This window comes from Ambystoma mexicanum, chromosome 10, assembly GCF_040938575.1.
Source record: "Ambystoma mexicanum isolate Mex_15411 chromosome 10, UKY_AmexF1_1, whole genome shotgun sequence".
Classification (NCBI taxonomy): domain Eukaryota; kingdom Metazoa; phylum Chordata; class Amphibia; order Caudata; family Ambystomatidae; genus Ambystoma; species Ambystoma mexicanum.
Window position 1 is genome coordinate 1,147,893,104 of NC_090932.1, and position 21,832 is coordinate 1,147,914,935.

Sequence of the window (21,832 nt, forward strand, 5' to 3'; positions counted from 1 at the left end):
CCCTCTGCAACTCATCCAGAAGAGGGCTGGAAGACTTGTCCTTGGCTTCAAGTCCAGGACTGAAATCTCTGCACTGGCTCCCAGTGGCTGCGAGGATTAACTTCAAAACCCTCTGCATTATCCACAAGGCCTTCTGCGGCCTCATTACCTTCAAATCTCTCTTCCTAAATATCTTCCTTCTTGAGCCCTATGCTCATCCGCCTCCAACTCCCTCAGTGTCAGTCGCTTCTCAAATCTACAAGTTGGTGGTAGATCTCTTTCCTCGGCTGGGGCCCCCCTCTGGAACAGCCTCCCTGAAACTTGAGGAGAACCATCTCCGGAAGTACCTCAAAACCTACCTCTTCGCTTCTGCTTTTTCTCCTCCTCTCCCCTGCGGACTTTCTGACCGAAACAAACTGCACTGGTTACCTGGCCACCTTCTGATCTCAGACCCCGGTCCCCTCCCCCGCCAGTCGCACACCTGCACTGCCTTCCTGGCAACTCCTGCACTTGGGGACCGTTTCTGTATCCCTACAGTCCCACAACCAGCACTTGACACCCGTTATCTGCACTTACCCCGGCACTTGCCACCTGCTGGCCGTACTAACTGTTATTTATGCACTTCCCCTGCACTTCCCCTCCCATGCACTCGCGCAATCTGCTTGACACCTGGCCCAGTAGGATTGTTATCCGTCTTCCCTCTGTTCCCCCTCCCTTGCCTCGTTGCGCCTTGAAACACTTGTGTATAGGCGCGTTATAAATGCCATATCATATAAAGTTTGTCCACCAGTTCATCTGACCTAGGTAAAGGATGGTCATCAGTCTTTGTGACTGCATTTAGAGCTCTATAGTCCACACAGAATCTCGATTCCTTGGATCCGGCCTTTGGCACAAGCACAAGTGGACTAGACCATGGACTTGTAGATGGCTCTATTACCCCAAGATCAAGCATCTTGTTGACCTCCTTTATGTGGGTTCTTACATGGTCTGACATTCTGTAACCTCTGCTTTTAACAGGTAAACAGTCACCATTGAGTAGTTCATGCTGGACCCAAGGGGTTAAGCCTGGTGATAGTGAAAAAAGGGAGGCAAACTGATTTAACAGAAACTTGCACTCCTCCTATTGTTCCAGTGTCAGATTAGAAGAGAGATTAACTCCCATTCTCTCATCTAAAAGTTGTCCCCGGAGGAGATCAGGTACAGTTTCACTCTCTTCCTCCTCCTGAGCAGAAGCTAGAAGCAAAGCTCCCACTTCTGGTCTGGTGACATAGGCTTTTAGACGGTTGGTGTAAAAGACCCTGGGGCCTCCTTAGGATTGCCAAAGTCCACCAGATAGTTGATTCCTCCAAGTTTTCCCACATCCTTGAAGGGTCCTATCCATTTGTCCTGTAAGGCCCACTGCCTTGTTGGTATCATAACTAAAACTTGCTGGTCTTCACTAAACTCAACCATGTTGGCCTTCTGGTCATGCCAGTGCTTCACCAGAGCCTGACCTGCTTTTAAGTTAGCAGATGCTTCTGTCATGTGTGTCATTCTCCTCTGGAGACGTTAACACATAGTCAGTGACTCACTGGCTTGGGAGAAGGAACACTCTCCAACCCCTCCTTAATTAGGGCCAAATGGACCTCTAACTGGATGACCATAGAGAAGCTCAAGGGACTAAATCCAACTCCCTCCTGAGGGACTTCTCTATAAGCAAATAGAAGGTATGGCAGTAGAAGGTCCCACTTTCTTCTAAGGGGTTCCTCTAAAGCACCTATCATGCTCTTCATATTCCTGTTAAACATCTCTAGCAACCCATGTGTCTGGGGGATGGTAGACAGTTGAGAACTTGTAACTCACGCCACAGTTTTTCCACATGGCCTGCATGTAGTGGGACAAAGTTGGATCCCCTGTCAGAGATTACTTCCTTAGGAAAACCTACTCTGGTAAAAATACCAAGTAGGGCCTTAGAAACAGCCTGAGCTGCAAGGCCTCATAGGTATAGCTTCAGGATACCTAGTAGCATGGTCTACTACAACCAATATAAATCGATTGCCTGAAGAGGTTGGAGGGTCTAAGGGACAAAGAATGACGATTCCTACCCTCTCAAAAGGGACTCCCACCACTGGGAGAGGCACTAAAGGTGCCACATTCTTGGTTCCACTCTCACCAGATGTCTGACAAGTGCGACAGCTCCTACAGAATGTATCTACATCAGACCCCAACTTAGGCCAGTAGAAATACAGAGAAAGCCTTTCCTTGGTCTTCTTGAAGCTCAAGTGACCAGCCAAAGGAATCTCATGGACTAACTGTAGGAACTGGTGTCTTGTCTCTAGAGGCACTACAGGTCTTCTGCTGTCCCCTGGGACAGACTTAGTCAGTTCACTGTAGAAGAGACCATCTTCTCAGTATAACCTATGCTTCCCTGGCTCTTGCCCGTCCAGCTGGGAAGCTGCATGCTGGCGAAGTCCGTCAAGACTAGGACACTCTGACCTCTGATGAAGTCTGCCCTACATGATCCACCTTCAGCCAGTAAACACTGCAGCTCAGGATGGTCTGTAGGATCCAGATCTCCAACAGGGGGAAGGTCTTCTTCCAGCTCTCTATCTTCCACAGCTGATTCTACCTTTCTTGGTTGTTCCTCACACTCAGCCTCAGTTGGTGAAGCAGTCACAGGTGTGACTTTGGACAGTCCTCTCGGGGATGTCCTAGCATAGGAGTGCTTTCTGGCCTCTTCTTGGAGGCCTTTGGTTTACCCTTTTCCCCTTTCTTCTTTGAAATAGCAGTCAGTAGTTCCTGTGGACTTGGTGTTCTAGATTCCTCTGTAGAGTTCTTTAAGGTACTCTCCCTGGCCTTCCTTGTCTGCTCCGGTTTCCTTTTACTGGGAGGCCTGGGGGTGCTTGATACAACTCCAAGAGTTTATAAGTCATTCCCCAACAGGACTCTCCCATGCACCTCAGTTTGTACACTAACGGGTATCTTGACAGTCATGTTGTCGCACTGGATGAGAGCTGGTAGTCTAGGAAGCATTTGGACATGGCCCCCAGCAAGTTTAGTGAGGTTTTTGGGTGCCTTAGCAACAGCCTCAGCATTGAAAAAAGTTTCATGCACTACTTTAATGCTGGCCCCAGTGTCTCTAATGGCAGGGGTCCACTGACCATTTACAAGTACACTGTCCTTGTAATATTCTTTGTTTTATCTGGAAATTAATTATAGACACCTAAATTCTGCTGTTCCCACAGACCCAGTGACACTAACGAAACACTGGCAGAGACTCCAATGGGTTCTTCAGCCAGTACTTGAAAGTTTCCACTTTCCATATGTATTTCTTCCTCTGGGGAGAAGGCCAAGGAGACAATGGGGACCCTTGAAGGTTTAACCTTACATCTGGGATCCACTTTCACATGGTCAGTTGACCCACAAGCATAACATTTTCCAAATGTTTTGACAAATGGGGGCTACTGCGGACCTCCCTCTGGTTTGGCACCAGAGGTTTCACTAGCCCGATTTGGTTTTTGCATGTGGCTTACCCTTTTTCTGTTTGGGGCCCCCTTTGGATTGGGGGTATTGGAGTTCGGTTTGCAATCTTGCTTCTGCTGATGCCCATAATCCTGAGTTGCCCCAGAATCCTTGTCAGTAGCCCACCCACAAGTCAGCAGCCTTTGCTAACCTCTTTGTATCCATTTTCTTAGAGTCAGCCAAGTGCCGTCTCAGCTTAGGAGAGCAGGCATCAAAAATGGATTCCAACAAAAATAGATTTCTCATTCCTTCAAAAGTTAACTCTGTAACCCTTTACCCAACCATCTAAGTTCTTCAAACATTCACACACCCAGGTATCCCAAGGGGTGCCATCATGCTTTTTGAAGGTCCTAAACGTCTTATGGTACTGGGAAGGAGTTTTCCCAAAGCTAGCTTCACATTTTCATACTCCAATCTTTCAAGTTCCCCCACGTCCATTACAGCATCAGTTGCAACCTGGGGGAGCCTAGACAAAAGCCAAGGAATCAGCCGATTCCATGTGAAACCCTGAATCCCATAGTTCTACTCAAAAGCAGCCAACCAATCCAAAATATCAAGTCTCACCTCATACATACTCGCAGCTTTTTTAGGCATGCAAGGCCTCTTAGGACTGGAAGACCAGAACCATTTTCAATAGACAATTTCTTCATTTCAAGAGCATGATTCAATTCCATTTCTCGGAGTCTGATTTCTTGATGTTTACTTTCAGTTTGCATTTGGATTCTCTTAAATTCTAACTCAAGTCTCATTTTTTTCAAAAGAGACAAATTCTGGACTCAGTACCGGACCTGGTAGGGTCCCTGTGGCTATATGTTGGGGGCCTAGAGCAAGTAAAGGTGCAGTGGGGCTCACATCCCGATACTCCTCTGGCTCTTCTAGCTCATCAATAACAGAGTTAAACTCTGAACCATTATCATCCTCATCAACACTATCCACATTTGCTGAGGATGTAGGGGTTATAGCTCCACCTCTCAGATTTTGATGATTCAACTATTTCTCAATCAATTCATTTTTCTTGCCTTTAACAGAGAGAGACCTGACCGTACACATATCTTTCAGTTGATCTACTGTTAGACAGAACAGGGCTTCCTGTCTGAAGTTGTCCATATCTGACATTATAAAACAATTGCTTATCTAGTGGTGCTTAGCCTTGTGAAGGTTATTTGAACTAAAGTAAGGAGCAGCACTCTCAATGTAACAACTATACTGTATCCTCACCGCTTGCCACCAGTGTTAGGCAGAATTGCATGCAGTACCCTCTGGGACCACCACATACAATTAGGACTAGAGGTGTAAGACAACCAACCTTTGGTATAAATCTGTACTACACAGTTAGTGGTAGCAGGGCTGAGCAGTCAGGCTTATCGCAAGAGGGAATGTGAGCAGTACAAGATGTTACACGGAAGACTTACAATCACAGTGGTTCAAGTAGACACTTCTACTCAAGGCATCTTGGTAAAACACATGTTAATTTATTTACACAATCATTTAGAAAACATTCACTAGAAGTAGGCAACATATTATACAAATACACTTCAGTATTAAACCAAAAGGTTTCTGAACAAGTTAGGCTCCCATGAAGTAGGAGCAAAATGGCACTTCAGTAACTTTCAAAAGGAGCAAAAAGGCACAAGTTAATAGATCACAATTACTTCCTTAGGCAGTGCAAATAGTTTCAGTTCACTAGAAGAGTCAATTCAATAGGCATAGGCCAAGTCAATGGACTAGTGTCTTGGATAGGAAAGAGCAGCTCTGGTAGTAAACGGTAAAGTCTTTGCCAAAGTTCTCAGAGGTAGTTTGCACAAAAAAGAATCATATGTTGGTCACAAGCTGTTTAGGCCTGCAGGTTGGGAAAGTTTCACAAACTTTCACCGCAAGAGCCAAGATTTTCTCAATCGAGTTGTCACAGTACCTTAGTATAAAGAAAAATATGCAGCTGAAGTCGTTGGTTCCGGGCAGTTCCTGCAGATCTCACTGTTCCTGAGCCTCAATCATGGGGACAAGAGGGAGGACGTCAGGGGACTCCTGCACTGCACAGGATCGCCGGAAAATGCAGACAAAAATGGAGTCACTTCAGTTCAAGCACACAAGCTGGTGTCCCTCTCCCTGGTTAATCCTAACCAGCCTTGAGAATGGTATCCAGGTGTCTTGCAAGTTGGTGGGTCCCACCAACTCAAAGGAAGAAGCCGTCCTTGAAGGAGCTTCTGTCGGTCGAAAGGAGTTTGGCAATTCAGACCTGCAGCAGGGCTTCACAGGGCAAACCAACGGTCCAGGAGTTGCAGCAGCCGTCCTCTTCCAGCGAGTCTTCGGTTCTTTCGTTCCAGTGGTCGACTCTGCCTTCCAGTCCAGGAGACTCACCTTTTAAACAGTTTTCTGCCATTCATTCCAGCCTAGCTGTCTCTCACCCAGCAGTGTGGCTGTCCTTGCCGGACAGTCAACCAGCCAATCACGCCAGAGTGCATTTTCGTCTCCTAGGAGACGAAGCACAGGGAGTTTCGGGCACCTCCCTCACTTCCTGCCCACCCCAGACACTCAGACACCAGAGGCGGTCTTCAGTCCTGAAGCCCACCAAAGGCAAACAAACAAAGGGACAAAACCTGGTTTGGCACGCAGAGACACACCCTAGAAGGACCTTTCCAAAAAGAAACGGCGAAAAAAGAAGACCGGGACCTGTTTTAACAAAGGGGCTTAAGGCGCCATATTGAAAAACATGGCTCCGCGATTTTTAGGTACCGGTGTTCGTGGTCGAGAAAAATCATGATAGTTCATTGAAAACCACTGCCACCAGCCATTTCAATAGGAAAGGGTAGCATTTGACGGCTTCATGAGTATTTAGACACAGGGGATATTAGGTAACCCCTCCAAAACTCTATAGGAATATAGTGTGTGCTGGGTCTAAGAATTTGGAAAGACTAGTAAAGTCAATTTCACTTGACATTCTCTGGGAAACAGTAGTTCATCCCAGAGAAGGTATTTAAACCTTTGGGAAGCCTAAAAAGACACCCCTGTGTCACTGCACAGGTGCTGTATAACATGACAAGATGATGCCTTTGGAATTATCTAAAACCCCATAATCAAAGAACACAAATGTAAAACACATCAAAATACATGAGTGGGAAAAAAGCTCACACCCTATTCAGGTAAATAAATCAAGTCCTTCAAATCCAGCAAAGTTGCTGGGGGTCTCCAAGGTAAAGGGAATTATCACATTTAGGAGAATTCTCCCCAACACTGCCCTTTTCCAGAGTTGCTTGCATCTTTGCTTGTCACAAGTCTCCCAGCTTGTGGCCCAACAGTGATTATTTTCTACAACCTCTCTAACATTGTGCAAGACATGTGTGCCATCTACAAGAAGTGCCTCAGCTCTCCTAGCCTTTGTTCAATTGACATTGGCTGTCCAGGCTCCCTGCAGACTTTTCTGACCCTTTGACTTTGTGTTTATCTGTCCTTCGTAGGTCAAGTCACCTCTGGGTGTAGGAAGTATGTGTGTGTGACATCCCAAAAGGGTATCTACTTACTTCACTAAAACTGAAGTGTATTTTTGAAGTGTATTGTAGCATATTGCCCTTTCTAAAGAAGGCTTATTTTAAAAACGGACTTAAATTAATAAATCATTTTAATAAGAAACCTTGAGTATAGTTATTTAAATACTCGTCACTGTGAATCTGTTACACCTCCACAGCTCACATGGACCCCTCTTGAGATAAGTGACTGTTCAGTCACTCTACCAACGTGTATAGAACAAACCTATACCAAAGGTTGGGTTCCCTATTGCCAAGAGGACAAGGCTGGCGTAGCCTTCCAAAGGGTTACCACATACAAACTTGCCTAAAAAATGTAGATTGATGTTGGACACACATTTTGAGACATCCATAAGCATCATACTAGAAAGATGATATCTTAGTAAAAGAAAAAAAAAACAGCAATATATTACTGCTTTGAGGGGTTTAGCTACTACTTATGCGTTTGGTACCACTCTCAATGAGAGACTCTGATCCGTTTATGTTAGAGTGTGCGATTATTAAAGTATGTGAGGCCTTGTGGTCTAAAAGCAAGCCTCCCCTTGAGGAGGTAGTTAAGTTGTGAAGGAGGTTGAGCACACCCACCATTGTCTAAGTGAACCAGGGAAAAGATCTGAAGGTGATGCAAAGAAAAGTGATGATGCACAGGTTATGGAGGTTCTAGCTGTACAAAGCATGAACCCAGATAAGAAAAAAAAGCAGCTAGGATTTAAAGAAAAGAGAAGGGAAAAAAAATGTTCTCCCTGTTCTGATAGTATTCATCACATTGCTAATAGTGACACATGTCCTGCTGTTGGGGCCATTTGTAAGAGTAAGGGTCATTTCACAGACTGTTGCAGAAGAAAGAAAGAGAATGTAGAGTGTGTTGACAAACTATGTGATGACTCAGAGGAGAGTTTGTATTCTGGAGGAAGAAGAAATACATTAAATTATTGATGAAGATGCCGATACAAAAAAGAAACCATGTTGATAGTAAAAATTCATGGTGTGGAATTTTAAATGGTGATCGATTTGAAAGCTAAATACACTTCAATGCCAAAGAAAATTATTGAAAGCAATTTACTCAAGAAAGTTAATCTCAACTAGGTGGATATTAAGCCAGTAGCTTATGGTGGGAAAATAAGTGAGATAGGTTTGGTTTTGGGCCACCATACAATTGAAAAATAGAATGGCCAAAGGAAAGGTATATGTATCGGATAAAAGTACACTTTCATTGTTGAATTGGTCTCATCAAAAGTGTTAGGGAGAATTCTCGGAAATGTGCTAATTCCCTTCTACCTTGGAGACCCCCAGTTCTTTTTGCTGGACTTTTAATCTCTAACCTGGAGGGAGTGAGACTTTTCCCCACCCACTCTCTCATGTATTTCTCTGTGATTTGAACTCTTTTTGACTTTGGCGCCTGAAACTCCATAGGCATCATCTTTACATTGTTGTTGCACACAACACCTTCAATGCAGTGGCACAGTGAAGTCTTAGATTTCCCAAAGGTTTAAATATCTTCTCTTGGTGAAACTACTGTTTCCAAGAGGAGGGAAGTGAAATTGACTTTACTTACATTTGCAACTTTCTAGAGCCAGCACACACTATCTTACAATAGGGTGCTGGAGGGGTTACTTTGTATCCCCTTTATCTAGTTTCTCATGTTATATTTTTATATTATCCTTTGTACAATTAATGGCTGGTGCCAGTGGTTTACTTTGTCCTACCATTGTGTGTTTCTACCGCAGGCTGCAATTGCAGCTGCAGTAAAGCACCCATAGGTCCCCATTTTGACCAAATGGCCCCAGTGGTCTTTTTTCGCCATTACTTGTTGGAAAGGTCCTGCTTGAGACTTACGCTACTCGTTTTGTCTTTGGCGGGATTCACAAGTAAAGCCAGCCTCTGGCGCGTGTCTGGCAGGGCAGGAAGTAAGGGAGGTGCCCAAACCCCCCTGTGCTTAGTCTCTCTGGTTACAGGAATCCACCCAAGGGTGATTGGCTGGAGGGCTGGCCTTGGAGGACAGCCTCCCTGCTGTGTGACTGACAGCTAGGCTGCAAATGAATGGGAGAAACCTGCATAAAAGGAGAGTCTTGGAAGGCAGAGTCGACCACTGGACGAAGGAATCCGAAGAAAAACTTGGAAGAGAAGCCTGCGGCAACTCCTGGACCGTTGGTTTGCACAGTGAAGCTCTGCTGCGGTGCTGAAGCTCCAAATTCACCTCGACTAGAGAAGACCTGCAGACGACGACTTCTGTGTGGGTTGGTGGGACCAATTGACCCCAAGACTAGCTCATCTGGAAATCCTCTTGCAGCTGGCTGTACTTCCATTGCTGCTGCCAGGGAGGGGAACAGCAGAATCGTCAGACCCGAGCTCCAGGAAGTACGTCTGGACTCCCAGGAAGCAGGACTGACCAAGCCTGAGCCACCTCAACAGAGTGCTGGACCCCAGATGCGAGGAAAGTCCAGAGTGGTATCCGAGAGACCGCAGTGGTGTTATTTGTTATAGATGCGAGGGGCTGAAACTGCGAAGTGCCACTGAATTGAAGTTTGCCCTTTTCTGCCACCCACCTTCCCATCGTAGTGCAGGAGTCCCCAGACGTCTTCCCTCTTGTCCCCACGACTGAGGCCCAGGAACAGCAGACCTACACAGCAACAGAAGCCAGCTGGAACCATTTCTTCTAATCCAAGATACTGTAAAATAATAAGGTTACTCACCGTAGTGACCACCTTACTCCTTGTCCATAGTCCCCTTTCCTCCATACTTATGGGACATTCCTCCGTCCTGTGGGACAGGACCGGGGCACTTCGTAAAAAGCATCACATTTTTCACAAATGTGTCCTTCCTCTCTTTACGCAGGGTACCACACGCGCCCTAACCCCGCCCTCCTTAGCTCCGCCCAGCGCAACACCCATCAGTCATTTTCTATCACCTTTAAGCAATAACAGAGGAACCTTATTAGAGGGGACGGCAGGCGTATGGAGGAAAGGGGACTATGGACTAGGAGTAAGGTGGTCACTACGGTAACCTTATTATACTCCTACGTCCTGTCCCCTTTCCTCCATACTTATGGGAGCTTCCCAAGCACTCCTCACAGGAATTACGGGTGGATGGAAAACTCCTTACTGAAAAAGGTTTTAAGCACAGCCTGGCCAAACTGTGCATCAGACCTGGAGCTCAGATCCAAACAGTAGTGTTTACAAAAAGCCGATGGAGGCCCAGGTAGCCGCTTTCGCGATGGTCTCCCAGGGGACATACTTTTGAAAAGCAACAGCAGCTGCTTTGCCCCGTACCAGATGTGCATGAACCCCTTTTGGAGGCTGAAGACCTTGAACAGCGCAAGACTCCATAATACAGGCAGCGATGCATCTTGAGATTGTCGCTTTGGAGGCCTGCTTGCTTTGCGGATTACCGAAGGTCACCAGGAGTTGAGAAGAACTCCTAAATTCAGATGTTCTGTCCAGATAGAACTTAAGAGCTCTTCTAACGTCCAGGAAATGCAAAACCCTCTCAGCCTCTGAGGCTGTGTTTGGAAAGAAGACAGGCAAGGAGATTGACCGATTCAGATGAAAATCAGAGACCACTTTTGGAAGGAAAGAAGGATTCGTCCTCAGGACAACCTTATCCTTATGAAAAACCAGAAAGGGATTCTGCACTGACAAGGCCTGGAGGTCACTCACACGTCTTGCCGAAGTCAAAGCGACCAAGAAGAACACTTTCCACGAAAGGTGCTTAAGGTCTACAGTAGCCATTGGCTCAAAGGGCTTATGGCACAAGGCCTTAAGGACCACGCTCAGATCCCACGTCGGATGCGGTTTGCAAACAAGAGTAAAGACGCATGAGACCCACAAAGTGCCTTTTAATCACTGGATTTGACAGTGAAAAAGAGCACTGATCCGTGGATAGGTGTGCGGCAATAGCAGAAAGATAAGTACTGCATGACAAGACATGGATGCCCGACTCTGCTAGATGAGACACAAAGGACAGCACCGTGTCGATCGTAGCCCCCCTGGAGTCTAGCTGTCTGGCTAAGCACCAGTGGCAGAACCAAAGCCATTTGCTCCTGTATTGAGATCTCATCGAGGGCTCCCTGGCCACCTGAATAATAGCCATGTTATCAGCGGACAAGTTGAGGTGTTCTAAAGATCTGAACTCAGGCACCATATCGCCAAGCTGAACGGTTGTGGCGAGGGGTGCCACAGCTGCCGATCTCTCTGGTGAAATAGGCCGGGAACCAACAGAAGCCTGATCGGTGCACAGACCGACAGATGCTGAAGCTCTGAAAACCAAAACCTGGCCAGCCAACAGTGCTACGAGCAGAAGAGAACAGTTCACTGTGCCCCTCAGCTTGCACAGCGCCCGATGAATCAGAGGCGGGAAAGCATAGGCCCTCATGTTGTGCCAGGGAATTTCGAGGGCATCCCTCAGCGAGGAGGCTCCCAGCACGTTCCTGGAGGCATACAGGGGAAGTTTCCTGTTTGACGCTGTTGCGAAGAGGTCCACTTCTGGAGTGCCCAAACACCGGAATATTTGCAAGAGGACCTCCGAGTTCAGTTCCCACTCGTAGCTGACCATTGTACTCTGGCTGAGGGCATCCGCAGTAACATTCAGCTGACCTAGGATGTCCACTGCCACCAGCCAGATGCCATGCTGAACCGTCCATTCCCATATCTGAATGGCAAGATCCACAAGAGGGGAGGACTTGGTACCCCCTTGCTTGTTGATATAAAACATGGACACCACATTGTCCGTGCGGATCCCGACTACTTTGTTGACCGTGACAGGCTGGAACGCTTTGAGCGCCAGGAGCTCCAAGAAACTTAAATGAAGGAGTTTGTCCTGCGGTAACCAGAGATCGCAAACCTGAAGAAGGTACAACGGCGCACCCCACCCCAGAAGGGAAGAGACGGTCGTGATTGTCACTAGCGGGCCAGGATCCTGAAAGGGCGCACCCACCAACAGTTTTCTGAGAGACGACCACCACACAAGGTCCGCTCTCATGAAAGATGGAACAGGAATCATTTTGGAGTCTCGGTCTACTGCTCGACACCAAGAACTCCGAAGAGCCCTCTGTGTTCGCCTCATCTTGAGAAGAGTAAGAGCCAGCACACACGAGGCCATGAGGCCCAGAAGCCTCTGGACCCACCAGGCCGACATGCTCTCTGACTGCGCAAACACCGGACACGTGGCCAACAGATCCGCCATTCTGTCCCCGGTCAAATACACTCTGCAGTCGATTGTGTTCGACCGAAAACCCAGGAAAATCAGATCCTGAGAGACCGTCATGGAAGATTTCCGCCAGTTCACCGACAGCCCAAGATGGAACAGGGGCTGGAGGAGAGACTGAAGGTTGCTCAAGGCTTATTGAGGACAAGGGCTGCGAGGCAACCAATCAACCAAATACGGATACACATGGATACCCTGAAGCCGAAGGTGAGCTGCGATAACTGAAATCTTCGTAAAGACACGCAGTGCTGAGCTGAGGCCAAACGGGAGTACTTTGTACTGGAAATGCTCCTCCGCCACAGAAAAACATAGGTATTTCCGATGCAGACTCCAAATCAGAATATGCATATAAGCATCCTGAAGGTCCACCACGCTGACCAAATCACCCTTCTGTAACAAGTACTTTATCCGACAGGGCATGATCATCTTTAATTTCTCTAGGGGTAGAGAGAAATTGAACTTGGAAAGGTCTAGGACGGTGTGCAGGCCAACCTGGTTGGTATTGGGCATTGTAAACAGCCGGGAGTAGAAGCCCTCCCCTCGCTCCCCTAGGGGAACGGGTTCCACCCCTCTGAGATCCAGCAACCTCTGTATCTCGGCTCTGAGGGTGGGCGACCCCGACTGCTGGAAGTGCGAGCGCAGAGAAACTTTGTGGTTTATCGGTGGCGGTGCCACCTGAACTTGAAGAGGAGGCCGAGGAACGGGAGAAAAACTGGCCCCTTTGCTGCCGTCGGCGGGAATTTCCTGATGGAGTATCGACCCTAAGGGACTTCCGATCCAGAAATCCCCGAAACACAGAGGAAGACCGAGGCTGCGAAGAAGGTCTCTGTGCCCTAAAAGGCGGTTTCACCAAGACCGACAATGACTTGGCGGTCTGGGTGCTGTCCTTAGTCTTAGTCAGTTCAACATCTGTCATTGAATGAAAAAGCTCCTTGCCATCAAAAGGCAGGTCCAGAACTTTATCCTGCGACATGATGCACCGCGGCCTCCAGCATATCCTGCACCAGGACCCTGGCATCTGACAATCCCGCTTTAAAATACTCTAGTTTATTAGCGGGAATGAATTCTTCAAACTGACAGACCTTTCCACATTTACATATTCGCCCCCGCTAATACCAGTTCTGCGTTCGCTTGGCGTAACTGCAGAGCTAAATTAGCGAAACTCTTCCTCCCCAAAGAGTCAAGAAGCTCGTCATCTTGCCGCTGTAGAAGACAAAGCGGGTCTGGATTGTAATGTAGCAGCAGCCACCACCGTGAAGGAAGGGGGCGGACACGAAGCTAAGGCCACTTCTTCCGAAGAATTAAGCCTATAACGCGCGTCAATCTTTTTGTTAGCAAACAGTCCAGAGTGTGGTTTCTCCAAGACTTTACATACCTCTGCTAAAACGTCCTTCGGCAAGAACAAGCCAGCGCGCTCTAAAGGAGTTAAGGTGAACGCCCCCGAAAGTACCCCTTCCTGCAAAACGGGTGCCTCGGGTACTGGAATATCCAAAAGAGACATGTCCAGCACCTGGTCGTGAAAGGCTCTAACAGAGCGGGGCTGGTCCTCGCTGTCCTGATCCCCCTGTGCGTCGTCTGACACATCCAGATCAATTTGTCCGCTGCAGACAATGGAGGCAAGGGAGGGAGGGCCGGTGGAGGCCCAGCCGGTAGAGCCGGCGCTGGTGGAATCACTGGTGCCACAACTGGGACCGACGGCGCAGGAGGGCATATCTCCCTAAACAAGCCTCTAAAATACTCCTTCATGGGGTCGGAGTGCATTAGCTTTTGAAATGTGCCAAAAAAAGCATCCTCCGCTGACGATTTAGGCGCGACTGGAGGCAGCCTGTCATGAGGGGATTAACTCCATGGACGTAAGGGAGAGGGTTGCCAAGAGGGCCCTTCTCCGCTGGTATCAACATAGATCGGATGCCTATGGGTGCAGATGCCGCAGGGAGTGAGACTGCGGTAGGGGCATCCGAGCATTCCAGTCAAATACTGAACGAAAGGGATGCGCACAAGGAAAACAATGTAAACCTGAAATGGCACTCCCCACACCCAGCGCCGATGGCGTAGATGTAAGGGAGGTATCCAAAATGGCCGCCGTAGTCTTGGCAGGAGCAGCCGCCATTTTGTCAGCACCGGAGAACTGCAACACGTGTGGAAGTGAGACAGGGGGCTCCACAGATGGTCAGGGATCTTCATCTTAGACTTGACACAAGGAACCTCAGCCGAGCCGGTACTGCGTGGCCTATAATGTTGGAGACATGCTATCAGCCAGAAAAGCCTTCAACGGAACGACCTCGGCAATGCCGGTAACAGGAATTCCGGTCGGAGACCTCACTCCGTGCCCCTTCAACAGAACTGGCATCACCGCTTGAGCGGGAACGATGAGGAGTACACCTCACCAACAAGACCTTAACAGGCCTCTCAGAACTGTTGGTCACCTTAGCCTCCAAACGAGGGACCTGAGACCCGAGCCCTGTAAAAACCCCTTTCATGAATGGCCTTGACCTTTAGTTCGGTACAGAAAACCTCCACGGAGGCCTCAGAGCGTACCCAGTGTCTTTATGGGAAGCTCCAGTCGAGGAGACCTCGAAGCAAGCTCTGGTACCCGCCGCCTCAGTAGAACTGGGCCCAAACAGCCCCCACAGGAGGGGCGTTGGATTGTAATCGGTGCCAATACGCCCCTTACGGAGGCCCTCAGAAAACTCTGGTACACTTTTTATGCCTAGAATGCACCTCAGGGCAAGCCCCATTAACAGAGCTTTTGATGCTCCTCCCGGACCGGGAAGACCATGGGAAGGAGTCCCCCCCGGCTTGGGTGCCCTAAAAAGTAAAGAACTCACCGGGCGTTTCTTCTCGTCGAAGAAAGTTTGAAAGTGCTTTGGGGAGTGCGCTGAAACACCTCCTCCCACTGCTCTAAACGACATTGAAGTGCCCGGACCGAGAGGGAATTGCAGTAAAAGCACGAGTTCCACCGGTGGTCCGGACCCAAACACTCTAAACAAAGAGGATGAGGATCCACCCTAGCGAAGCGTCGCTCACAGGAAGAACAAATAGGAAAATCGAACTGAAACGGTATAGCGGACTGCAACACGACCGCTAAGCCGGTGCAGGAGAGAACACTACTGGAAGGAAAAAATGTTCCAAAGATGCAAGTGCGTCCAGTCCCGATTGAGCAGAGAAAAGGACTGATGGGCGATGTGCTGGGCGGAGCTAAGGAGGGCAGGGTTACGGCCGCGTGCAGTACCTCACGTAAAAAGAGAGTAAGGACACATTTTTGAAAAATGAATGCTTTTTACAAAGTGCTCCGGTCCTGTTCCACAGGAATGTCCCATAAGTATGGAAGAAAGGGGACGGGACATAGGAGTACTAAGGGCACGTGTGTAGCCTTACTGGTTCTCAGTTGAACCTCGTTTTGGTTGCTTTGCAGAGTTGCTTGCAGCTTTGCCCCTCACAAGCCTCCCAGCTTGTGGCCATACAGTGATTCTATTCTTTCGACAAAAACTTCTAAAACATTGTGCAAGACCTTTACTTACCTGCAAGTAGCGCTTCAGCTCACCTAGACTTTTGTTCAATTGACATTGGCTGGCCTAGCTCCCCGAAAGACTCTTCTTACCTCGGACTTTGTGCTTTACCTTTCCTCTAGGAAAGGGTTAATTTACTTTGCATTGGAGGGTTAAAAAGTACTTGCAGGCTTCAGAATATTTGTTTAACCTTTGTTTTATTCCCAAATCCTTTTCTTTGACACTAATTCAGTATTGCTCTAAATGTACCAGTGATATATTAATGTCCAGTGGCCTAGTTAGGTCCCCTCAGGGTGTAGGAAACATCTGTGTGCCATCCCAAATGGGTGCTTGCTGATTTAGAGAAATTAAGAATGTGTATTTTGAAGTGCATTTATGTGTTGGTGATATATTGCTCCCTTCTGAAGGCTTATTCAACAGGCTTAAATTAATAATTGTTTAATGAATAAACTCTTACATTCAAGGTTTCTTGGAGTACTTGTCACTGTGAATCTCGGTGTAAAAACCCTACCCGTCACATTGACCCCTCTTGAGATAAGTCTGGCTGCTCAGCCCCACTACCAACCTGTGTAGTACAGACTTATACCAAAGATTGGGTTCCTATTGCCAGGAGGTCAAGGTTGCTGTAGTCTCCCAAAGGGTACTGCACACAATCTTACCTATCAGGTCCACAGCGAAGAGACACATTTTATAAGTATTTTAACCAATATAGGATTTTAACAGAAGAGATCTTATGTTTATTGCGTAATCAATATTGCATTAGTAAAATGTATACTTTATTTGAAAATTCATGATTAAGCATTTTAGTCCAGACATTTGTAACTTTTTTAAACTTTTATGCTTGAATGAAATTCTGATCTGAAAATGTATGAAGTCTCATTTTAGAAATGTATAACCCTGTGATGAATTTGTTTATAACTTGTTAATTTTAACGTTTGAAGCATTTTATGGATTCGGGTTAGTTTTACCTCAATCGTTTTAACTAACTGGATCTTAACACTTACTTACTCTTGTTGATGGCAATTGTAAAGCTATATGATGGTATGTTTTTTTTTTTATCATTGTGCAAATCAAGTGTGAAAACTTAAACATGTTGGAAAAAGTTGACATTTTCAACTAAAACAAATAAAGAATTATGAAATGAAGTGCGTATTAAACTGCCTCAAGGGAAGAAAGAAGGTCTGGTGAGCTGGCCAGACCCAATCAAAGTGATAAAGGTGCTGCATTGTGCTGTTGGAACTTTGGATGGTAAAGTTTGGAACAAAAATAGAGTGTGTTGTAGCCAGGTCGACCAAGGGTAAAGAAATGATAAAATGGTCTTTAGCACTACATTTAGCAGTAAAGATACAGTTCGACCAAGAAAAGAATGTCGCAAACCATCTTACTTGAGGGAATATGTAGTGCGATTTCTGTCACCACCACTGAAGGGACAGAGGGGATATGTGGAGAACAAGGTTTGAGGATTACCTCTTGTAGTCTATTGTTGTTATCGTCCCCATGTTCGCTTTGACTTCATTCCAATAGTAAATCACTCCATTCGCAAATAGGTTGTGTCAGTGTATATAGTTAACTGTGTATTTCAAAGTCATGTGAATGAAGGGCAGTCTGAAAAAAATCAGTTAAGAAGGGAGATGTGTAACATTGTGGACTATGTAACATCTGAGCCTGGAACACTAGAATGTAGAGCACTTCAGGTAGAATGTAACAAGATGCATCTTCCATTAGAATGTGCATCTTTAGAAGCACAGTAACAGAAAGAGCAGGCTTTAAGGAAGCCAGGGGGGTGTAGAAAAGCTCTTAAATAAATAAGAAAAAAAAACTCACCCGCCTGCTGTATCCTTTCAGCAACCCTTTTGGCAGAAACAAACTAACTAGTCCTGCAAGGCCCCTCTTCATGGTGGAGAGCTGCAGATTGAGGGAAAGTATCCTTGCTCCCAACTGCCCAATCCTGCATCTGCCCAGCAACCGACACTCTGGTCCTAACACTTTGCCCATGAAAGCTGGAGCTTTCCACAGCAAAAGGCTTAGCATATATGGAAAATACAGCCACTACATGGCAGGAAGGAGGTCAAACGACAAGACAAAGGACAGGCACAAGTCTAGAACATTTCTGCCTTCACAAAAGGTCTGCTTGTTGATCTCCTCCAATTAACAAAGGGGCTTATTTTTCCCTGGTTGTGGTAGACAATATCTGCTTAGGCAAAGGTTGTCAGCAAGGTAGAAACAAACTTCTCCAGTTTGGATCCCAAATAAGAATAGGTACTGGGACTTGCTGAAGTCTCAAGAGTTTACAAAGTGACCAAAAATGTGTTCACAAACATCTGGAATTCCAGGGATTTATCAGAGGCTTAATTTTAGGGGTGTCGTATGATGGAGAGGTTTGTTTTCACATAAAAAAGGAAGATCCACACCCTTCAAAAAAAATTAAAAATAGTATAAGCCACTTTTAAAACAAAATAATGAACAGATACTAGTAGCAGAGATTAAACTTACCTTGATAAGCTGCAGGTCCGTGAGAGCCCGGACCGTGTAGTCGGGACAATACATTGAGTAGGTGGTGCCCTCAGATGTGTTGAACTGTTCACAATTGTTAAACTGGAGAGTTGACACTGGAGACTGATGGACTGTGAACAAAAGAAAGAGGAAATGTGAGGGATTCTCCGTAGTGGGGAGAGGCGTAGCACCGTTTTTTGAGAACCAGCACTGGTGTGGGGTTCTGGGCAGTGGAGTAACTTTGCTGAACATGTTGGGTGCTGTTGGGGGGGGGGGGGGGGGCACATGACATCTAAATGAAAGGGGCACGGTCAAATGAGTGGGACAAAATGGTGTGCCACAAAAGTTGAAGGGACAAACACCCTTGCCCCCTCTAATATTACACCCATCATTCTAGGAAGCCACACCCTAGTGGACCTGCAAGGGTTTGCCTCACTTGAGCCAACCAAGCCCTCAAATGGGAACAAAGTTAATTAGAAAGGCTTATACTTGTGAGATCGGGGGTTGAATGCCAGGTAGAGTTAAAAGATTGACCAGCATTAGAAAGTCCACACAGACATGAAAACGACTAGTAAAAACCTACAATACCATCAAATATAATACACATTTCGCAAATCAAAATCTACAAAGAACAGTTTGGAAAAATGTATTTCACAGCACAACGGTGTATATGCCTATTTAAGCGTGTGAAAATTGAAGTGGGGAAGGGAAATGCTATCACGCAAATTATAGACTTTATAACTTTGTAAGGCACCCCCAACATTTCCAGCCAAGAAGTGCAGCCCTATGTTTTCCAGTTTCCAGTTGTGTTACCGGTAACTCCTAGTCAAATTGTGCAGATATAAGTGTGGCAGATTATACACTCATCATTCAAAGGGTTCCAGCGTAGATGTAAGGAAAGATTTTCTTTAGTTCCTTTTGCTCCACAGACAACCATCAAACTCACACTTTGTCGTTTTGTACCGGGTCTCACTTCTGAAAGCAAGTGAAGCCTTCTTACTTCGCTTGCCTTGCAAAGCTCAACTCTTTTAGGGCACTAATCAGTCCTTACAGCTATCAGTGCACAAGACCTCTTTCTCCACTGTGAAATTCTGTTTATTTTACACTGCACTGAGTGAGGAGCAGTAAGGATACTTTTTGACTTACAACTTTGTTTTTCATAACGTTGTGTTGGCTTACATGAAGTGTTCAAGAAGGGATGGTGGTAAAGGATACATTTCTACCTTTTTCTTAATTGTCACATGGATATTTGCATTTCAGCACTTAATACCCTGCAGGGGTACCTATTAAGGCAGTTTTGGTACCACCCTTTTGTTGAGGATGCTACAACAACGAACCCCAAAGGCAAGGCTAAAACCCCCGACATCAAAGGGATGCCAATCCTCAAATGTGGGAGCATGATCAGAGTAGGGTTAGTAGATCGTCAGAGGTATGATTAGTCCACACTAAACTCTAGAAAATACAGTGCACCGAGGGGGACAGAGGGGACAGGAGAGTTTCTTACCTGTAACTTGTTCTCCAGCATGGGTCTGGCATGGATTCACATGCTCATGAATATTCTGTCGTCGGGCTGGGAATCCACAGTAAAAGAAAAAAGTTTCACTTTGGTTTACAAACGGTCTTTCTATCACTGGGCTCAGGGTCATACTGCCCCCGGCCAATGACTGCCCTCTCCCCAAGTCCCTCCTCTGGCAGCCATCTTCAGATTTGATAGCACGTAAAGTGTCAATATGACCAAGAAGAGCCGCAGAGGGGCAGGAGGGAGGGTTGGCATGTGAATCCATGCCAGACCGATGCTGGAGAACACCAGTTACAGGTAAGTAACTTGTTCCTTCTCCAGCATGGGGTCTGGCATGGATTCACATGCTCATGAATAAAGAATACATACCAGTACATACATCATACACAACCACGGGAGGTGGCAAGGGTCAACAGAAGCAATTAATCTTACCTCTTCACCAGGCTCATCTTCAAGCGAACAGGTTGCGTAGCTCTGCTTGGCCGACTCTGGCTCCTCCATGGAATCCCTGTCGACGCAGTAGAATCTCACGAAGGTGTGCGTAGACCTCCACGTAGCAGCCCTGCAGATGTCCAGCAGGGGCACACCAGACAGGAACGCAGTCGTCACAGCGATCCATCTCGTCGAATGGGCTCTCGGACAACCAGGCAGCGGTCTGATTGCCAACCGGTGACAATGAGTGATGCAGCCGAAGAGCCACCTGGCGATGGAAGCCTTAGATAAGCCCTTCCTCTGGTTGACAGGACCAAAGTTCACAAAAAGCTAAGAAGTCTTGCAAAAACACTTTGTGCAGGCTTCTGCGCTCGAGCCACATCCAGCAAGTGCAAAGTCCTTTCAGCCGGCGACAAAGGCCTCAAAAAACACAGGCAGCACCAAGGGTTCGCAGAGATGAAATTCCGACTGAACCTTTGACATGAAGGAGGGATGCGTCCACAGCACGACCCTCGTCTCGTGGAAAGTCAAGTAGGGCCACTTACAAGACAGGGCCTGGTTCCCACCCACTCTCCTGGCACAGGTGATGGCCATGAGGAAAGCCATCTTCCAAGAAAGAAACTTGAGAGTAGCTTGAAGCATAAGCTCGAAGGGGGTCTCCATGAGCCTAGTCAGCACCACGTTGAGTTCCCACAATGGGGCCGGTGCCTTCACCGGAGGGAACAATCGGAAACAGTCCTTTAATGAACTCCTTCACTAGACGGTGTGCCCAAAGACCGTCCCAGAGATGTGGTGTAGCGGGAGATAACCGCCAGATGCACTTTGATGGAGGCGTGAGCCAGCTCCGACTTATCCAATGACAACAAGTACGGAAGGACCTGGGTGCAGTGACCCTCAGGGGGTTAATCTTCAATGACCAGCACTAAGTCTCGAAACGCTTCCATTTGTGCCCGTAGCACTTAAGAGTCGATGAGGCCCTGGCAAGGACCTCCCTGCAGTCCGCCGGCAGCTCGTACCACCCAAACTCTAATGCTGCAGAAGCCAGGCCTTCAGGTTCAGCGATCCTGGTTCGTGGTGCAGGATCGTGCTTCCTTGCCTGGCGAGCAAATGCACGACCACTGGTAGCTTGACTGGGGGTTCCGCTGACATGCTGAGAAGGGCTGGGTACCAGATCTGCCTCGGCCACCCTGGTGCGACGAGGACCATCCTGCACCGTCGCCTTCTGAGTTGACTGATGATTCGTAGTAAGAGGCAACGGAGGGAACACGTACAGGAACAGGCCATCCCACGGGAAGGAGAATGCATCACCAATGCTTTCCAGTTGGGGTAACATGCTGGCAAACCTATGGCCCTTGGTGTTCATCGCCGTCACAAGCATATCGATCTGGGGACTGCCAATGGAGGAAGGGGCGGTCCACTTGATCCTGCCAAAGCTCCCACTCGTGGCAAAAGAACAGCTCCCTGCTGAGAGAGCTGGCTAGTGTTTACTTCGGCAAGGTGAAAAGGAACGGGAAACATCCCCTGGGCAACGGCCCAGTGCCACAGCTCCTGCGCCTCTCTGGAGAGCGCTGGTGCCTCCCTGATTCCTGATGTAAAACATTGTGGTGGTATTGTCCGTGAAGACCCTCACCACCTTGCCCTTGAGAGACTGAAGAAATTACTTGAGGGCCCAAAAA

The 21,832-nt window shown here is 47.3% G+C and overlaps 1 protein-coding gene across 2 annotated transcripts in view; it reads right to left on the reverse strand.

The window, feature by feature from the left end:
- The window catches only part of CNNM3 (cyclin and CBS domain divalent metal cation transport mediator 3), a 288,143-nt gene that overhangs the window by 72,716 nt on the left and 193,595 nt on the right, over window positions 1-21,832 (reverse strand). For both annotated transcript variants that reach the window (XM_069619067.1, XM_069619068.1), the window contains exon 6: window positions 18,206-18,336. In XM_069619067.1, the coding sequence (XP_069475168.1) occupies window positions 18,206-18,336 (131 nt within the window). The remainder of the gene's footprint in view (window positions 1-18,205; window positions 18,337-21,832) is intronic.